The sequence below is a fragment of the Rhinolophus sinicus genome, linkage group LG16, assembly GCF_036562045.2.
Source record: "Rhinolophus sinicus isolate RSC01 linkage group LG16, ASM3656204v1, whole genome shotgun sequence".
Taxonomy (NCBI): domain Eukaryota; kingdom Metazoa; phylum Chordata; class Mammalia; order Chiroptera; family Rhinolophidae; genus Rhinolophus; species Rhinolophus sinicus.
In genome coordinates this window covers 28,739,997-28,757,036 of record NC_133765.1, presented here as the reverse complement: position 1 = coordinate 28,757,036, position 17,040 = coordinate 28,739,997, and the positions used below count along the sequence as shown (strand labels likewise).

The 17,040-nt window shown below is 49.9% G+C and overlaps 1 protein-coding gene across 7 annotated transcripts in view; it reads right to left on the bottom strand.

The window, feature by feature from the left end:
- Nucleotides 1-265: 265 nt before the first annotated feature.
- Nucleotides 266-17,040, bottom strand: part of NOS1 (nitric oxide synthase 1) — a 156,183-nt gene continuing 139,408 nt past the window's right edge. For 5 of the 7 annotated variants that reach the window (XM_074321125.1, XM_074321123.1, XM_074321122.1 and 2 more), the window contains 9 exons: nt 12,095-12,288; nt 10,487-10,656; nt 8,345-8,555; nt 7,580-7,667; nt 6,112-6,233; nt 4,563-4,711; nt 3,038-3,232; nt 1,553-1,671; nt 926-1,013 (listed from right to left, as the gene is read on the bottom strand). In XM_074321125.1, the coding sequence (XP_074177226.1) occupies nt 941-1,013; nt 1,553-1,671; nt 3,038-3,232; nt 4,563-4,711; nt 6,112-6,233; nt 7,580-7,667; nt 8,345-8,555; nt 10,487-10,656; nt 12,095-12,288 (1,321 nt within the window). In that variant the 3' untranslated portion in view covers nt 926-940. Of the gene's footprint in view, nt 515-925; nt 1,014-1,548; nt 1,672-3,037; nt 3,233-4,562; nt 4,712-6,111; nt 6,234-7,579; nt 7,668-8,344; nt 8,556-10,486; nt 10,657-12,094; nt 12,289-17,040 lie in introns of those variants that run through there. The other 2 variants (XM_019753977.2, XM_074321127.1) reach the window with 2 other exon arrangements.

The window sequence follows — 17,040 nt, the reverse complement described above, 5'->3', positions numbered from 1 at the left end:
ACCCAGGTCCACTGCGCATGCGCACACACGCGCACAACCAGAACATTATCATAAAAAAGGGTAAGGAGGGACTTCAGTGGCCGAGGGACTGGCTCAGAAAACTATTCTGTGTTGCCCCTGCAGCCTCTCCAGGGGGATCCCCAGAAAACCAGCCATGCCACGAGCAATGCCCATGTTCCAGTGCTTTCACGCACCGCTGATGTCTCCTTGTCAGGAAGGGTGGGGGGGGGACAGTTTTGTAAGAGCCACTGCGGATTATAAAGGCATTGCACTGCAGCAGGAAAACTCAAGGAGGAAACCCAAGAAGGGAACACTGAGAGGCGAGAACCCAGAAGAGGGAAACCAGGACACGCGGCGACAGGACGAGAGGCAGAGCGGGGGCCACGCGCGGTCCCGTAGGAAAGGTTCAGCAGTGTCCACGCTTACAAAACCTGCTGCCACCCCTGCCGGAGTGCATGGGGCGGCCCCCCTGCCATCCGTCTGGGCAAGAGGATCCGGTTAGGAGTTAAAAACTCTGTGGGAAGAAAAGTGGGCAGGGTGTTAGTGCCACCAGAGCAAGACTGTTCTGTTTGCTTAAAGACCCAGAGAGAACCACCTAAACTGGGGGCAGCGGCTTCCACTGTCGTTTCCTCTGTAGCCCCAGTGTCCTGGACGGGACCTGGCACCCAGTTGGGGCTTGTCTTGAATGAACGAACGAATGAATGAATGAATGAATGAATGAATGCTTCTCACTGACACAACAGCCCAGGAAGGGGGACATTTAAAGGAGCTTTGTGACAACCGCTGGAGTTATGATCTTAATGGCAATAACACGCGTCTACTGGACATAAAAGTATGTTTTTGAGGCTGCCATGTCGTTGGGGAAAAAAGGGAGGGTGCTGGAGAAATGGAGTGTGTGACCTATGCTCCCGAAAATGAGGCGGCTGAATTCCTACCTAATTTAATGTAAAGGACACTGGGGTCTGCAGGCAACACGCCTGCAGAGGCGAGAGGATGGTCGGTTTCCAGGCATTCTGTGGCAGGGAATGGGGGAAGTGAGATTACAGTCAAGGCTACTGTATCATGGCATTGAGGTCAGGCTTAAACAGTGAGATTCCATCCCAATATTGTGGTGCCCTGGACTGTTTCCAGCAATTTCTAGTGGAGGAGTGAAATTGGCAAAATAATGCCACTTGGGATTTGCATCAATGAAACGGTTCCCAGCAATTGGCCGCATGAGAGAGGTGCTGTCAACGCTGGAAATACATCGTTCCACTAGGGGGAGCCCCAGGCATAAACTGGCATCCAAAACGGGGGTTCCCACACTTGAAGGGGTCTCAGAATCTCCCAGAGGGCTCGTTGAAACACAAACTACTGTACCCTAACATACGAATTTCAGGTTCAGCTGGTCTGGGGTGGCCTATTTGCATTTTTAACACATTTTCAGGTGCCGCTGTCCCAGGGGAACCCGTCTGTGGGAAAGCCACGGTAATGAAATCAGACATCCCTGCCCATCAGGACCCAGAAGAGAGCACTCTGCCCACCCCTTGCCTGTGGGACGGGGCCAGCTTACTCGTCGGCGTCTTTTTTGCTCTCCTCAATGAAGGCAATGGATTCAGATCTAAGGCGGTTGGTCACTTCGTACGTTCTCAGGGTGACCCCGAAAATATCCTCATGGTAGCGATTATCATCCTAGGGGACAAAAAGAGTCAGGAAACAGCCCTCAAATGCCAGCCAAGGTCCCGGAGAGGGGGTAGACGTGCCGACATGCAGGAATGGACTATCCCTAAAGAAAATGGTTCCTAAAGAAAGGAGGCCTAACCCAGTGGCCCCTGGAGGTCCCTTGGTCTCCAAGGCTGTTTCAGCAAATCCCTTTGTCCTCCAAGGCATGGGACCCCTCTAGCCAAGATGGCAAAGAACACTTACACTCCTGTCCAGGAACAGCGCCGCTGCTTTGTCAATTCTGAGGTCATATGGAAACCTCACCTTTTCCCCCATTCCTCCCAACTCCTTACTCCTGCGTGTTCAGACCTGGGCACGGCTGGGTTTAGTGTGAAACACCACAGCCCTTAGAGACCAGCAGGGATGGGAGAGAAAAAAAAGTGCCCGCTTAGCACTCAGGGAACACCTTCCCTGTTGCCAAAGTGGTGATTTCTTGGGCACAGCGATGCACTGATTTAAGTTCAGAAGGTTTGAAAGAGAGTTGTTCATCTGTAGAATAGCTTCATTTTTTTTTTGTTGGGTTGGTTTTTCAACCTTATTCTGTAGAGTTCTCAGGAATCTATGAAAGTATCTCCTGAGGGTAATAGCAAAGAGACGGAGTGAAGGGGCCCTCTGCAGCTCTCCTTGGATCTCTGACATTTCTACCAAAAAGCTCTTCCTTTTTTTAATCTACTGGGGTTTAGCATCAGATTCAGAGCAAGCGCTTCTTCTGCAAAAAATGTTGATTATTGTTCATTTAGGAAGCAGGGAGAAAGATGGGATCGCCCCTGGAGCTTCGTGGAAGTCTAGATTCAGTTTTTTTTCTCTTTGGGGCAGTTGGTCACACAGTTAGGACTTTGCATGTGGGGTGGCTCCTAACCTTTGTACAAAATAGGAAAAGGCATGTCTCTGTCTGGGGTGGACCCAGTTCCATGCCAAGGTGAATGACTTGGAGAACTAAGCATGGGACAGCTTTCAGCTCCCCCTTGCCTCCCTTAGACCTTTTTGTGCAGTGCCCAACCTACACAACTGCACAAGAGAGTGCTACTGCTTGGTTCTGGGGGGCAGGAAAAGTTGGGTTAGGATGGTTTCTGTCTTGCTACCCAGTTAGTTCACCCACTTGTTATTTTCACACACCACAGCTCCAACCATATTTAATATACTTACCTGCACACCCTACCATCCTTCCTTCTCTCTCAACTATGGGGGTAAATCTTCTACCCCCAGCCATAAATGGAAGAATGGGAGTGGGGATGTCATCATGGCTCCCCTAATCATCGAGACAGCTGGGGTGAGGAAGAGGCGACAGGACACGGGATGCCGGGAAAGGGATCCAGGAATCCAGCCCATCACTCACCCTCAGCCGGCTGATGAAGACGCCGGCATCCTCCACTGAGAGTTTCCCCTGCTGGGTCATGATGCGCTGGATGGCTTTGAGGACATCAGCGGCCATGGTGACGTCCCCGCAGACGTAAATGTGGCCCCCTTGCTCCTTCAGGGCTCGGTACACGGGTTCCGCCAGCTGCTCTTGCAGGATATCCTGCACGTACTTCTGTGGGCAGCGTGAGGCCCAGTGAGCAGGAGCTGGGCTGTGTAACGCTCCTGCGTAGCTCACTCCACCACCGCCACCGGGAGCTTGTGGGCAGGTAGTACAGTTCTCCGGGTGACCCCAGGGGATTGGGGAGTGTGAAATCAGGGAGGAAGGAGAGCCAGCCTGAGGCTGTATGAATAAGCTGCTTTCCACTTCTGCTGACGACCCTCTAGGCAGCCATGTAGAACACACCCTAGAACCACCCGCTGGAGGAGCACCAGCGGGGGCGGGGCATTCTCTACCTGCTCCTCTCTGCAACAACCAGTGGTCCCCCATGGGGTGTGAATGCCTGTACACTTGTAGGAGCCGGGTTCTTACTGCAGGCGTCCTATGCGGGCGGGCCAGAGAAGCCCCAGGCGACAGCAAGAGATGGGGCCAGGTGAGGAGCTGTCAGGTTAGTCCTGCGCAAAGCCAGCTGCTGCAGCAAGAGCTGGTGTAAGCAGTGGGCTACGAGAATATCAAGCAGGCCCAAGGGTGTCCAATGGGATAAACAGCCTTCAGGGAATTTGTCTCAGTTGCTCCTGATGTCTTTAAGTTGTGTAGGAACCCCCCCTACACCCCCCTCCCCCACTGTCCCCACCAAGTGATGCTGACATTTAGCTAGTGAAGTCCTGGCAGGCCTATCCCGGCTGTTAAAATGTTGCTATGCGTCTATACCCGTCGTCAAATAGCCACTGCCCAGATCTCCAGAACGCTCCCTGCTCCAGTTGTCCTGGCCCCTTCCCTGGACCATCCCCCTGCCCACCAACCCAGACCTCCCCAAGTTCCAGTAGAAACAGGCTCCCATCCTGTGGCTTGTGTCCATTCTGACTGGTAGGGCTTCTTATGGGCTGTTAAATAGTTTTTTGTTTTTTTTTTTTTACATTCATATTAAAAAATTTCTCATTGTGATAAAATGTACATAAGATTTACCATTGAAGCATTCAAAAGTGTACAACTCATGGCATTAAGTGCAGCCATCACCTCTATCTAGTTCCAGAAACTTTTCATCACCCCCACTAAAGCCTTGTACCCAATGGCAGTCACTCTCTACCCTACCCCCCCCCCCCCCGCCCCTCAGTCCCTGGCAACCACAAATCTGCTTTCTGTCTCCATGGATTCGGCTGTTTTGGACATTTCATGTAAGTGGCATAATATAATATGGGCTGTTAAATATTCTAAATTGACATTTGTAGGCTCCCCGCTTCCTAAAGTACAGAGCAGTTTCATGGAGGAGCATGCAGAAAGGGTGAAGGGGTTTCTGGGAGGGGTGTGTGGGCTGTGTAGGGGGCCGAGGACAGGCCGGGGTTACCTTTGGTTTGTCTGGCTCCCGGGAGTAGGCCGTGTACAGTTCTCTGAAGACCCCCGTGCTCCTGGCCTGGAGGGTCTCCTCCCTGTAGATGTGATCTATCTTGGACTGCCGGCACCCAAAGACCAGGATCATAGGGCAGGGGCTCATTCCTGGGGGCCAGGAAGACCTCGTGTCACCAACAGCTCTGACATCTGCTTTGAGGTGGTGCTGGGGGGTGGGGTGCTGGAACCCTCAGTGCTGCAGGGGCCATGCAGCTAGAGGCCCATGAACACGGGGGCAGGCCAGTATATGCTCTCTCTCTCTCTCTCTCTCTCTCTCTCACAGGTAAAATGTGCTCAGTTTTGGCAGACTTCTCTTCTCTGGGTCTCAATCTTCCCTCCTGCCCCGTGTGGGAAGTGCTAAAAGCCCAGACGTTGGAGCTATACCGCCTGGGTTCCAATCCCAGCTCTGTGTGCCAATGAGCACCTTCCTTAATGCTCTCTGTCTCTGTCTCCCCATGTCCAACATGGAAATAATAATAGCAACTACCTCACAGGGTCACTGAGAGACATGAATACCAAACATCACCACGGTTCCTGGGACGGAGCAAATACTTTATAAATGTTAGCTCTTCCACTAGAATGACAGTTCCATAGGGGCATTTTGTGTTTTTAAAGGTGTTCCTGTCTTGTTCATTGCTATGCCTCCAGTGCCTGCAAAAGGGTTTGGCATTTATTAGATGCTCAAGAAATCCCTGTTTCATGCATGCCGCCACTGTGGGTTTCTTTTCCTCTCTCCTCCCAAAGCTGATCTGTGCGTCTGTCACACAGCAAAGCCTGCTGTTGAGTAAGAGCCTCTGAGAATCCTATAAACACGCATGGGATAAGGCTTCATGCTTACCCCTTCTAGGGCTGCTTGAATTTTAAGAAGGGGGTCCTATCTTAACAGTCAGAGAAATGTGGAATTTCAGGCCCTAGGATAAGCTGAGTGGGAGATTTGTTTGGACAGGTCTTTTTTTTTTCCCCCCAAGTCAAGCTGTTGCCCTTTCAGTCTTAGTTGTGGAGGGTGCAGCTGAGCTCCAGGTCGAGTTGCCATTGCTAGTTGCAGGGGGCACAGCCCACCATCCCTTGCGGGAGTCAAACCCGCAACCTTGTGGTTGAGAGGACGCTCTCCAACCAACTGAGCCATCCGGGAGCTCAGCGGCAGCTCAGCTCAAGGTGCCGTGTTCAATCTTAGTTGCAGGGGACGCTGCCCACCATCCATTGCAGAACTTGAGGAATTGAACTGGCAACCTTCTGGTTGAGAGCCCACTGGCCCATGTGGGAATTGAACCGGCAGCCTTCGGAGTTAAGAGCATGGAGCTCTAACCGCCTGAGCCACTGGGCCGGCCTGGACAGGTCTTTTGAATTACATCGTGGGTCAGGTCACTGCTATGCCCTCCCACCCGCCCCTCCCCCAGGCAGTGATGCATTGGAGAGAGAATGCCATTACGTCTCTGGGCTGCTGAGACATAGGTGGGCCTCCTCAGGTCCAGGGGTGGAAACCACGTGGCTACTGGACCATGACCCACCTTTGTGTTGGATATCAAATTGCCGCTGCTGCCAGAAGCTTCGGAAAGGGGCGATGCCGGTGCCCGGGCCCACCAGGACGCAGGGCACTTGGGGATTTCGGGGCAGGTGGAAGCTGGGCGCTCTGTTCAAGGAAGAGAAAGCCAGAAGGCTGGCTGAGTCGAATGTGATCAAGAACAGCTGGGTCTTGGGAAGACCCGGTGGCCGGCTTGGGTAAAAACACAGCAGAACTTGCAGCACTTCAGCCTGGGCCCGGTGCCCCTTAGGGTGGGACGTCCCACAGAGTTGGGGAATTCCCAAAACAGGAGGTCCTCAGAGTCTGGCTATCACTCCATTTCTCAATTATCCCCTTTGCTGAGCTGAGCCACCAACGGCAGTGGGATTGATTTAACTCAGGGTTTCCCTATCTCGGCACTGCCGACATTTGGGGCTGCATACTTCTCTGTGGTGGGGGCCTGTCCTGGGCATTGTGGGATACTGAGCAGCACTTGGGGGGCCTCCTCACCCACTAGATGCCAGGAACACCCTCCAGCTGTGACAACGAATACTGCCTCCAGACGTTGCCAATTTTGTCGCTGAGGGCACACAATTACCCCGGTTGAGAACCAGTGACTTAACCATCTGTGAACTCTCCTATAATCAGGGAGTCACAGACTTGCGTGTACAAAAGAATCACTGGAGGGTGTGAAACACGGGTGCAGATGTCTGGGCAATGCAGTTTAAGTCTGGACTCAGAACTCTGTATTTTTGAAGCTCCCCTGACGGTCTGTGCACCATTCCATGAATGTTCTACCCTCAACAGTTGAGAAAAATGGCTGGCCAAGGACACCATTCAGATAAAGACGTTACTGGCTGACAAAGCCGGCACCTAGAGTGGGCCTCAGCTCAGGCATATCCTTTATCTTCGTGTTTTTTTTTAAGTTATATTTTTCTTTTGGTTGGTTGACTGTGATAAGAACACTTAACATGAAATCTATCCTCGTAACAAAACTTTAAGCGTACAATACCGCATTGTTATTACCTCTAGGCAGGAATATCCTTTAAAACTGAGTTTGGGCGGAAAGGCTTTGATTGATGGGGTTAGGGGCAGGTGTTTGGATCTTCCCTGTCTCTAAGAATCTGGGGGTACCTGGGGTGTCCAGTAGAATGTGGATAGAATTCCCTCGTGTGCAAATTCCATGAAGGCTGAAACTGCATTTGCCTGGCTCTGTACTGTAGCCCCAGCATCTAACACAGTCCTTGTACTTGATACATATCTGTTGCATTGACTTGACCTTGAGTAGAGGACGTCCTTAGCTTGTCTCATGATCCTGTTTCCTTGACAACTCGGAAGGATGCAGAATGCTGACCTCCATCCCATCTGGCTCAGCCAACTCTCTAGAACCCTTCGGGCTGGTCCACCCACCCCAACTCAGGACATCAGTGTGCGGATTTGGGATGGCTGCTCCTTTCTCTTCCTCTGCCACTCACCCTCTCACGAAACAGGGGACCACTTCATCAGACTGTATCCGGTTGAGCCAGGAGGAGCACACGCCGTGGTGAATTGGTCCTTCTCCATCTGGCAGAATAATCAAGGTGGTTTGGCTCACTTACTGCCCCCAAGCTACTCCGCCATTGGCCTCCCCACTCCCCTCTGTCCAGAAGGCTCACAGCCCCATTGTCAAGTTTCTGTCTTGGAGCTCCTTCCTCTGAAGGGAAAGAGGAAACGGTATAGCTGGGGGGTGAGCGTGTGGTTGGGAAAGTGCCCAGGGTTCTGCTGGGTGGGGGTGGGTCGGATTCCAATCCTGCCCACCGAAAGGGCCTTGGTGAGTGTGCTCTTGGTGACCTGCCGGGATCCTAGTCTCGGAGCTCTCCCAGGCACCGTGCATTTGAATTGCTTTATCACGGAAGAAAAGCATGGGAGAAAAAAGTTGGGTGATCTGACTGACCTACAAGCAGTGGGAGATCCTGCAGCAGAGAGCTCCCTTCTCCAAGGAAATGGGTGATGGTGGCTTGTTCTAGCTCCTGCCTTGAGGGTGTAAAAAGGGGTCTCAGGTTTGGGGAGTGATACACATCTCACCTCCCTTCCTAATTCTGCACGGAGTTGGCTCTGCCTAAGGGGACAGTTTGCCTGCTCGGCCCCTTCCCTGTTTCCTGGTTTGGGGGTGGGTCTCTGCCCAGGGGTTTGGCAGACTTGCAGGGGGGGAGGGGAGGCGGGAATGCAGACTCAGAGCCTCTCCCAGCGCGTGTGCCCACCTCGGGTGCGGTAGGAGACGATGGCCACGGTGAGGTGCACCTCATCAGGGTACATGTCTGGGGAGGAGCTGATGGAATAGTAGCGAGGCTGCAACAGGTTCAGCTGGGTCAGGAGCAGGGTGGCTGGCATCTGGATGGACCGGAACTCCTCTAGCACCTCCACGATGGTGGGGTTCTTGCCCCATTTCCATTCCTCGTATTCCTGCAAGCCCTGTGCCAAGGAGAGGGACAGAGGAAAACTCGCACTCAGCTCCTGGTACAAATTTCCAATGAGGGCTTGGAGCAGGTCCAGGGAAAAAGGCCAATGCAAATAATACTAGTTCACACTTACATAGTAATTATTCTATGCCCGGTGTGCATTCTCGTTAGGACCTCATGAAATAAGTGTGATTGTTATCCCAATTTTATAGATAAGGAAACTGGGGGATATAGAGGTCCCCTGGCTACAAGGTGGTGATTCTGAGTTTTGAATCTAGGTCGGGGGTGGCAAGCTTTTGCCTGCAAGCCAAACCGGGCTCACCACCTGCTTAGATGTTTAAGTGGTTGGGTGGAAAGGGGGCGGGGGAATCAGAAGAAGAGTACTAGTCCATGACACAAGAATGTGATATAAAATTCAAATTTCAGTGTCCATAAATAAAGTTGGATGGGAACCCAGGCACACCCACTCACTTATGTATTATCTACACTATCGGTGCTACAATGGCAGAGATGAAGAGTGGGGCAGAGACCAAATGGACCGTGAGGCATTTACTACCTGGCTAAATATTTACTACCTGGCCCTTTACGGAGAAAGCATGCTGACCCGTCCTAGGCAGCCTGGCCCCAGAATCCTGACTCCTGACCATCACACTCTCCTGCCACATGTAAAGGTCAAGAGAGACACACTGTGGAGGAAGTCATGGCTTACAGGTATAGCATGCAGACCTGTGATTTGTGGGTTGGCAAGGCTGGCGTTGCATCTGTACTGAGCATGCTCAGACGGTAAAGGACAGCCCTGAAGTAACAGGTTAGGGTGTGGGGGGCCATGTTCGGGGGAGTATTGACAACAAAGCCCAGCTGTTACTAGGGAACAGAGACACTCCTTGGGGGCTCTGGAGTTATTTTTCCTACATCTCAGAAGCTGCCCTGGGCAGTCCTTGTTGCTTTTGAGAGGCTTAGATTTTGAGGCGGGATAAAACCCATTATAAGTGCATTATACAACAAAGACTTTTCCCACAGCCCTAAAGACCATCCTTGCTTTATTGATGGGGGATGGCATCCTTGAGGACGTGCCTCCCAGACCTCTAGCCTCATTGATCTCCCACTGCAGGGGCACCGGATTGGCCAGGAGCCCCAGCAGCTGCTCTCTGAAACTGACATCCACCTGAAACTGACATGGTCACTTGGGTGGTCCTTCTTTAGACTGCATAGGCAGCCCTGGACTCTCCCATTCAAACTTGCTTTCCTCTCCTTCACCTGGGATCAGACTTGTTTTGAGGTCTGATGGTTCTCCCAGCCTTATCTGACTCCCTTCCCATTTTCCTCACACAGGTGTTTCCCTTCATAATAGTCCTCGCTCGTTTAATCCCGTCTTGGAGTTGGTGTTCTTCAGAAGAAATGGACTAATCCATACGGTTATATCAAATTCTACTTTAAACAATCCCATGCAAACAGTGCAAGCTCTGGTTCCTCTTTACATTAGCCATCTCCCCTCATTAATTTAAAATTTTAAATCAAAGTTCCACATGTACAGTTTAAAAAGTTAAATAATTCTGCAAAGCTTATAATGAAAGATAATGCTCGCCTGTTCCACCTCTCCAATCTGTTTCCAACTCTCCGGAAGCAGCCATGTACAACTTTTTTAAGTGTTTCTTCTGCTGTTTCTTCTAAGCACTGGCTAATATGGAAGCTCAAGGGTTCCAAAAGAAGGAACTTTGAGAATCAATGATGTCACTCTTGTTCTGTCACGCCTTAGAAGCAGGGGAGATGATCAGGACGAGCCCAACTGCACTAGCCAATATGGTGACTTTCTGCAAACTGGAAAATGGCCATCCTTGCCCAAGACTGCCATCTGCTGGAAAACTGTTGTAATAACTCTACGTCTCTCCGAGGACTAGGAGGTGAAAGGCGCCCCCTAGAGGTGGTAGGAGGCCAGGGACCCACCTTGCTGAGAACCAGCAGATGCTGCCTCTCTTTCTCGCTGGTGGCCAGGGAGGCAAACTGCTGCAGCTGCAGTGGTGTCGGGGGCGTGGTGATGTCCAGGTAGTACTTGAAGGCCTGGAAGATGGTGCAGGGCGGGAGGCGGTGCTCATCCGTCCAGTTACTGATAACTCCTGTGGAGGCACAATGGAGGTTAGGGGAGCATGGGGGAAGGAGAGGGTCTGAGCTCTGAGGGCTTGGGCTCAGCTCAGCTCTCCATCTTCCATCTTCCACACCTACACCCAGGCTCCTGGGTACCACGTGGTTACCTCATGTGTGCAAGGAGCATATCCAAAATCAATTGAGCAAACTAGTCCAAAAATTTTAAAATAAACAAATATTAAAATAGCATGAGACAGTCCCCTGGCATTCTATGCAGTGAGCCACCAACTGCGTGTGAGCTGTGAGTCTATTTTGGCTCTGTCTGTCCTCTCACGGTGTCAGCCTCTCCCTCTTTTGAGTGGGATGCTAGTGTTTAAAATTACAAACATGGTTAACACTTACCTAGTACTTTCTCCACGGAAAGTACTATTCTCAGCACTTTATATCATTAACTCATATAGTCCTTCTCATCTCCCCAAACTCACAAAACCTAAGTGATAGGTGCTATTATTATCCCCATTTGCAATTGAGAAAAATGAAAGCATGGAAAAGTTAAGGAATTTGCCCAAAGTTGCACAGCACAGAAGCATGAAGTCAGGCAGTCTGGTTCCAGACCTTGTTCTAACTACTATACTATGCTGGCTCTGTGTACTTTTCATGTTATATAACCCCTACACACAAGCCTCTACTTTATCAACCCAAGATAAAAAAGCACAGTTCCAACACGGAGTAAGCAAGAACTGTCTGGGTTACACTGATTACGAGAAGATGTCTCTCCAAAGTGGTGCCTTCCTAAGGGATTGTTCAGGAGGCTTTGACTGCATACTGTTGTCACATTCTGACTTTACACCCTCGCACCTTTGAAAAGGTGATGGGTCACCGGCTGTCATGGACGACCACTGCCGTTCCTCATGTCTGAGCCCTGAGCTCACCTGCATCTATTGAGACAAAGCATTGAGAGCGATTTGCCTCTGAAAGTTCTTCAATGGGAATGTCAAGAATCATCACTGAGAAAGGTTGGAACTTGACGTAATGACGTCAGAAATGTGATTCAATTCCTAGCTGACCATCGAGCTTCACGTTGTACCTTTTGGTTCTCAGAGGAGGCAGGGTCAGATTCCGGTTGCTATTTACTTGTGGGGGCAGTGGAGCGGTGGTTACAAGGAAGGAGAAAGAGTGGGCACTGCTCAAGTCAGTTTTTAGCTGATAAAGGAAGGTAGAAGCCCCTTCGCCCACTGACGAACCATGGATGTCCTGGCCAGTGGGCCAAGGTCGTTCAGACAAGAGCAATGGGGCACCTTCCATTTCATAAACTGGAGGTAACAGAGACCCACTCTCCTACCTGGATTGGCAATTGGGAAGAAGAATGGCTCTCATCTTCCCCAGATACCAACTGCCTCTGGGACTTTCTGGAGAAGGGACGGGCCCTTGGGAGTGGCCAGGTGGGGTGCCCGGTGTGGCCGTAATTACCCAGAGCCGTGTTCCGCTCCTCCAGCAGCTCCACTTTCACCAGCTGGTTGACAGGGGGTGCATCCTCCAGCCGCTCAATCAGGGCATTCACGAGGTCCTCGTGATTGCCAGGGAAGACGCCCAGGTGGTCCCCAGGCTGGTACTGCAGTTCCTGATTCCCGTTGGTGTGGAGACGCACGAAGATGGTTGATCGGCTGGAGGGAAGGACAGGGGGATGATCAGATAAGGCCCACCAGCTACTGCCCCCTTTCTTTGCTCCTTTGTCTGTCCTGTGACTGCAGCTTCTCTCCCCCCATTCTCCTGAGGCCCTTGTGAACCAGACTTCTGTCCCCATTACCCACTCACGGCTTTTAGCAAGGTCACCCTGGTGCTCCCCACTGCAAATCCAACAGCCGGTTCCCAGGCTGTTGGTCATGACCATGGATGCAGCACTGGACACGGCTGCTCGTTTCCTCCTCGTCATGGATTCCAGCCCCCAGGCTCTCCTGACCTTCTCTGTGGCTGCCCTGCCTCACTCTCCTTTGTTGGTTCCTTCTCATCTCCCCAAACTCTGGGCATTGGAGGCCCCCAGGGTTCAGTCCACAGACCTCTTTGCTTTTCTATCTTCCTACCTCTGCTTTTCTTTTCTCCATAGTAGTTACATCATCTGGCCAATAGTAGAGTTTACATCATTAGCTGGTGTGTGGGTGTCCCCCCTGGCTGCCCCACCCTGGTCTCCAGGACAACATAAACCCTCGAAGGCAAAGAATTTGTCTGTTTCGTCCACTGTTCTATTCCTGGCACCTAGGACAGGGCACGGTACATAGGAGGTGCTCAGGAAACATTTGTTGATTGAAGGAACCTCAGTCTCCCGGCTGCTGAAACAGGCTCTGTTCTCAGTACCAATCAAGGTTCTCTTAGCAACCACCACCCCCATTGGTGCCAAGACAGTGATGTCCCCATTTTGCGAAATTCCATCTCTCTTAGGAATCCCAAGCTCCATACCCTTTTGCAACCAGGGTCTTCATATTGTCATGGAAGAAGGAAAAGAACTTGGCCTTAAGCTTGGATTCTTGTCATATACAAATACACCGATACTATAGAATTGAGAGATCTAAGGAGAAACCCAGAGAGAACCTCATTTATACCTGCTGGGTCATGCCCTTTCACATTGATTTTTGTATTTCAAGTGCAGGAGGCCTGGGTTAAGTGAATGGCTTCCAGAATGAATTCTCAGCTTATGATTATTCCGGTCTTTGATAGAAGTTTCAGTACAGATATTGAGTTTTTAGACAATACCTGAAAACTTTGGGATTGATTACGTTGGTAAATCAAATCCTTTGATCTGCCTTTTCTTCATTGCCAACTGGTTTTCAGCGGAGAGACACTTGATATTCAACATGAAATTTGTACATTCTCCGTGGTATGTAAATTAACACTTGAATAGACTAATGGGACTCGTTATTTAAAGGAATTTTTGGCACAACCAAGAGCCTTTTGTGCTGCAAATAGCCACCATTATTAAAAATAGCTGTGCTGGCACATTTGCTTTTTGGGGTGTCAAGTGTTTTCTTGAGGCAAGGAACCCCTTTCTTTAGTATGGTGGGGAACTTGGTGACTGAAATTGTGAATGGGGGTGTTAGAGTCTGGAATCCCATTCTCTTTCCCTAGATGGATTTTGCCCTCTCTGGGACCCTAATTTTTGTCAATTATATGAACTTGCCTGACTGATTCTGCTCTGAGCTCACACCAATCTTGGTTCCTGGAGAGCAAAGACTTCACCCCCTGCTAGCTCCAGGAAGGGAATTAGCAGAGGCCCACAGCCAGCAGGGGGCGCTGTGGGGTCGCTAATTTGGGAGCATCCTGAGACAACCACAGGAAGCCTTGGAAAGGCTCGCAAATCAATTCCCACTTTCTCCCAGATCATCACGATTCCTTTCAGAAGTATATTTGCCTCTGTTCTTTTGGCCAGTACAAAATAGAAATGCGGAGGACCCGAACTTGCTGAGCTGGCTCACGTTCCCAGACACTTCCCTCAAGTCCTCGTGAATGTGGCAGAACGTGGTCAGGCAGATAAGGGGCAGGAATGGGGATGAGGCTGGCAGGTTAGCAAGAAGGTGGGCCCAGGCTCTGTCTGTGCTGGGAATGTAACCAAGGGGACTTTGCAAGCCACTGACCAGGTATGGCTTGTTGAATGGCTGCAGGGTCCCAGGTCACCTGGATGAGCCGGCCCTTGAAGCTTTGCAAGAAGCTGCTCCCTGGATAGCACTAGCCTGGAGACAGACTGTCTTAAATCTCAGTTCTGTTGGGGGTTTCTAAGTACAGGACTTTCCAGGCCATTCATTCATTCATTCATTCATAAAGCTTGGGGCACGTATAGATCATTGAAAGTATTAGGGGAGGAAGAAAGGGTAGTATTGGGGAGTTAGCAGCCATCTGGGCCCTCTTCACTGCTCCCTCAGAGTAGCTCCTGCTTGTGATATATTTATATCCACATACAGAAGCATAACACACACACACACACACACACACACACACACACACGTGCGTGCACTTGGCAGTGGTTCAATGACAGTTTCTCAGATGAAAAGAATAGTTTGCTAATGTCCAGCGTTAAATGAAAAAAAACACGAAAGCTAATATTCATTCTTCAGTGAAAAGTGTAAACATTGTCCATCGTGAGCGGTTTGAGTTAATCAGGGTCATTCATTCAACAAATTTATATTAAGTATCACGCACTGTTCTAGGGTGAGAGACTGATGGATAAAGATAACAAAGTACCCTGTTTTCATTGAGAAGTAACTTGAAAGATCTCAGATGGGGTTGGTGACGTGGATGGGTGGGTGGTGATGGGTTGGGGGCAGTGGGCTAAGAGACTAGCAGATACGATGGTCAGAAAGGCCTCTATGGTGATTTGACATTTGAGCAGAGCCCTGGACGATGAGGAGCGTACATGCAAAGACCTGGGGGAAGAGTGTTCCTGAAAGGGGGAGTAGCATGTGCCAAGGCCCTGAGGTAGGAAATAGTGCGGCACGGTCAAGGAAGAGAAAGGAGGCTGGAGTGTTTGGAAAGTGATCAACGCAGGGGTGAGTGTTGGAACCAGGAGGTCAGAGAGCTGGGCGGAAGCCAGATCAGGAGGGCCTTATCATGACCCGTCATGGCAAGGAGTTTGGAAGTTTCTGACATCCAGCGGGAAGCCATTGGAGGGTGTGAAGCTGTGGAGGGAGAGGCTTCCATGTACGTTTTAAAAAGATTACTCTGGGTGCGATTTGGAAATTAGATCTTGGAGAGAAAAGCCAAGAAACAAGGAGATAGACTAGGTGTCTATTGCAGCCAATCAGATCCTAGGTGATCATGGCTTTGCTCAAGGTGGCAGCTGAGACTTGGATGAGCAGTGTGAGAGGTGAGGAGGACACTTGAGGTTTTTGGCTTAAGCCAACTGTTGATGTCCTCTGTTGAGATGGCGAAGGCTGGAGAGAGGCAATTTAGCTGAGGGGAGATGGGAATCAATTGTACACTCAAAAACTCTCCATTGTAAGGTCCTGCCACTCTCCAAGATAGCCCAGTGCTCCGGTCCCTTCTGCACTTTTGTTCCGGCCATTCTCTTCCTAGATGTCCCTTCTTCAATCTCTCTTGCTTATCTAAAACCTACCCTGCATTTTCCCTCCTCCTTCCGACTTCTAGGACTTACATCTGTACCCCACCAATTAGTGCTCCATTATACTCTCTTCTGTATTGTTTGCTAATTGTTGTTCATACATTAGAAAATTTATTTCTGGGCCAGGCAGTCACTGCGGTCACTTTTCTCTTTAGATTTGCAAGGACCACCCTTGCAAAAGGCTATTTACTTCCTCTTAAGCACTTTGCTTGCAATTAAGGGTCTCTAGTGTGGTGATTTGTGATATCCAGCCCAACTTTGGCCTTGGGCAGGGGAAAATGGGAAAAAATGTCATGCTTTTTCACTCAATTATTCCTTAAAAAAGATAAAACACACCACAAACCTTAAAAAGCTGGAAATGGTAGTAAGCCTGAAAATAGGTAGTGCTACAGAGCATGCTTTTAAAGAGAAAAACACCTGGACACAATTTGATTCTTTTTGTGCTAATCCTGTCTTCCACTTTCTAACCTTATTGAAATAATTTCTTGTAAATCACTCAGCATAGAGTCAGTTACCCTTTCCAGAGGTAGGAGAGGGGTTTATTCTGGGACTTTGGTCCAACTTAGCATTAAAACTTTTGCAAATTAACTTGCTTTTTAAATCCTATGGTTTAGGGAGTCATTTTGGAGATTGGGTCTTTTACAGTTTGTTGCTGAAAGAAATTTCCGGGAGATTCTCAGTCCCTTCTCTTACAACACTACTTAAGTCATACACCTTTCCATGGGACAGAAATGGAAAGTAAGATGTGTAGTATTTCACATGCACAGTCCTTCTCTATATCGGAGGTTGTTAGACTCTGAATACTGCATTTAACTAGTTCTTCAGAGGGATCCATTTCCCAACCCGTTTCTTTAATGTTTGAGAACATAGGAGACGACACGGGAGCCCTGGGATTTCATCTTGTTGATCACTTGATCAACGTCTTTCAGTCCACGTAAGAGAGCACGCACACCCAGTTTGCAGGTTCCATGAAGCTTGGATAGATAAGGAATAGCAATGGGAACACATGATACACGGTTGCTTCAGAGCAGCCTTGCCACGCTGTGGAGACCATACATCTAGGCACTCAGCATATTGACTTTGGAGTCAGAGAAACGATGTCTGTGTGACCTTGAAAAAGCCACAGACTTGCCTTTTCTAATTGTCATGACTCATACTTAAAATGTGGATGGTATTGGCCCCTACTTCCTGGGCTGGTCAGAATTATGGGAGATCCTGCACAGAAGGGACTCAAAATGGTGCATGGAACACAGAAAGTGTTCGACAAACATCAGCCACCTTTATAGCCACTATTTTCATGCTAGGTAAG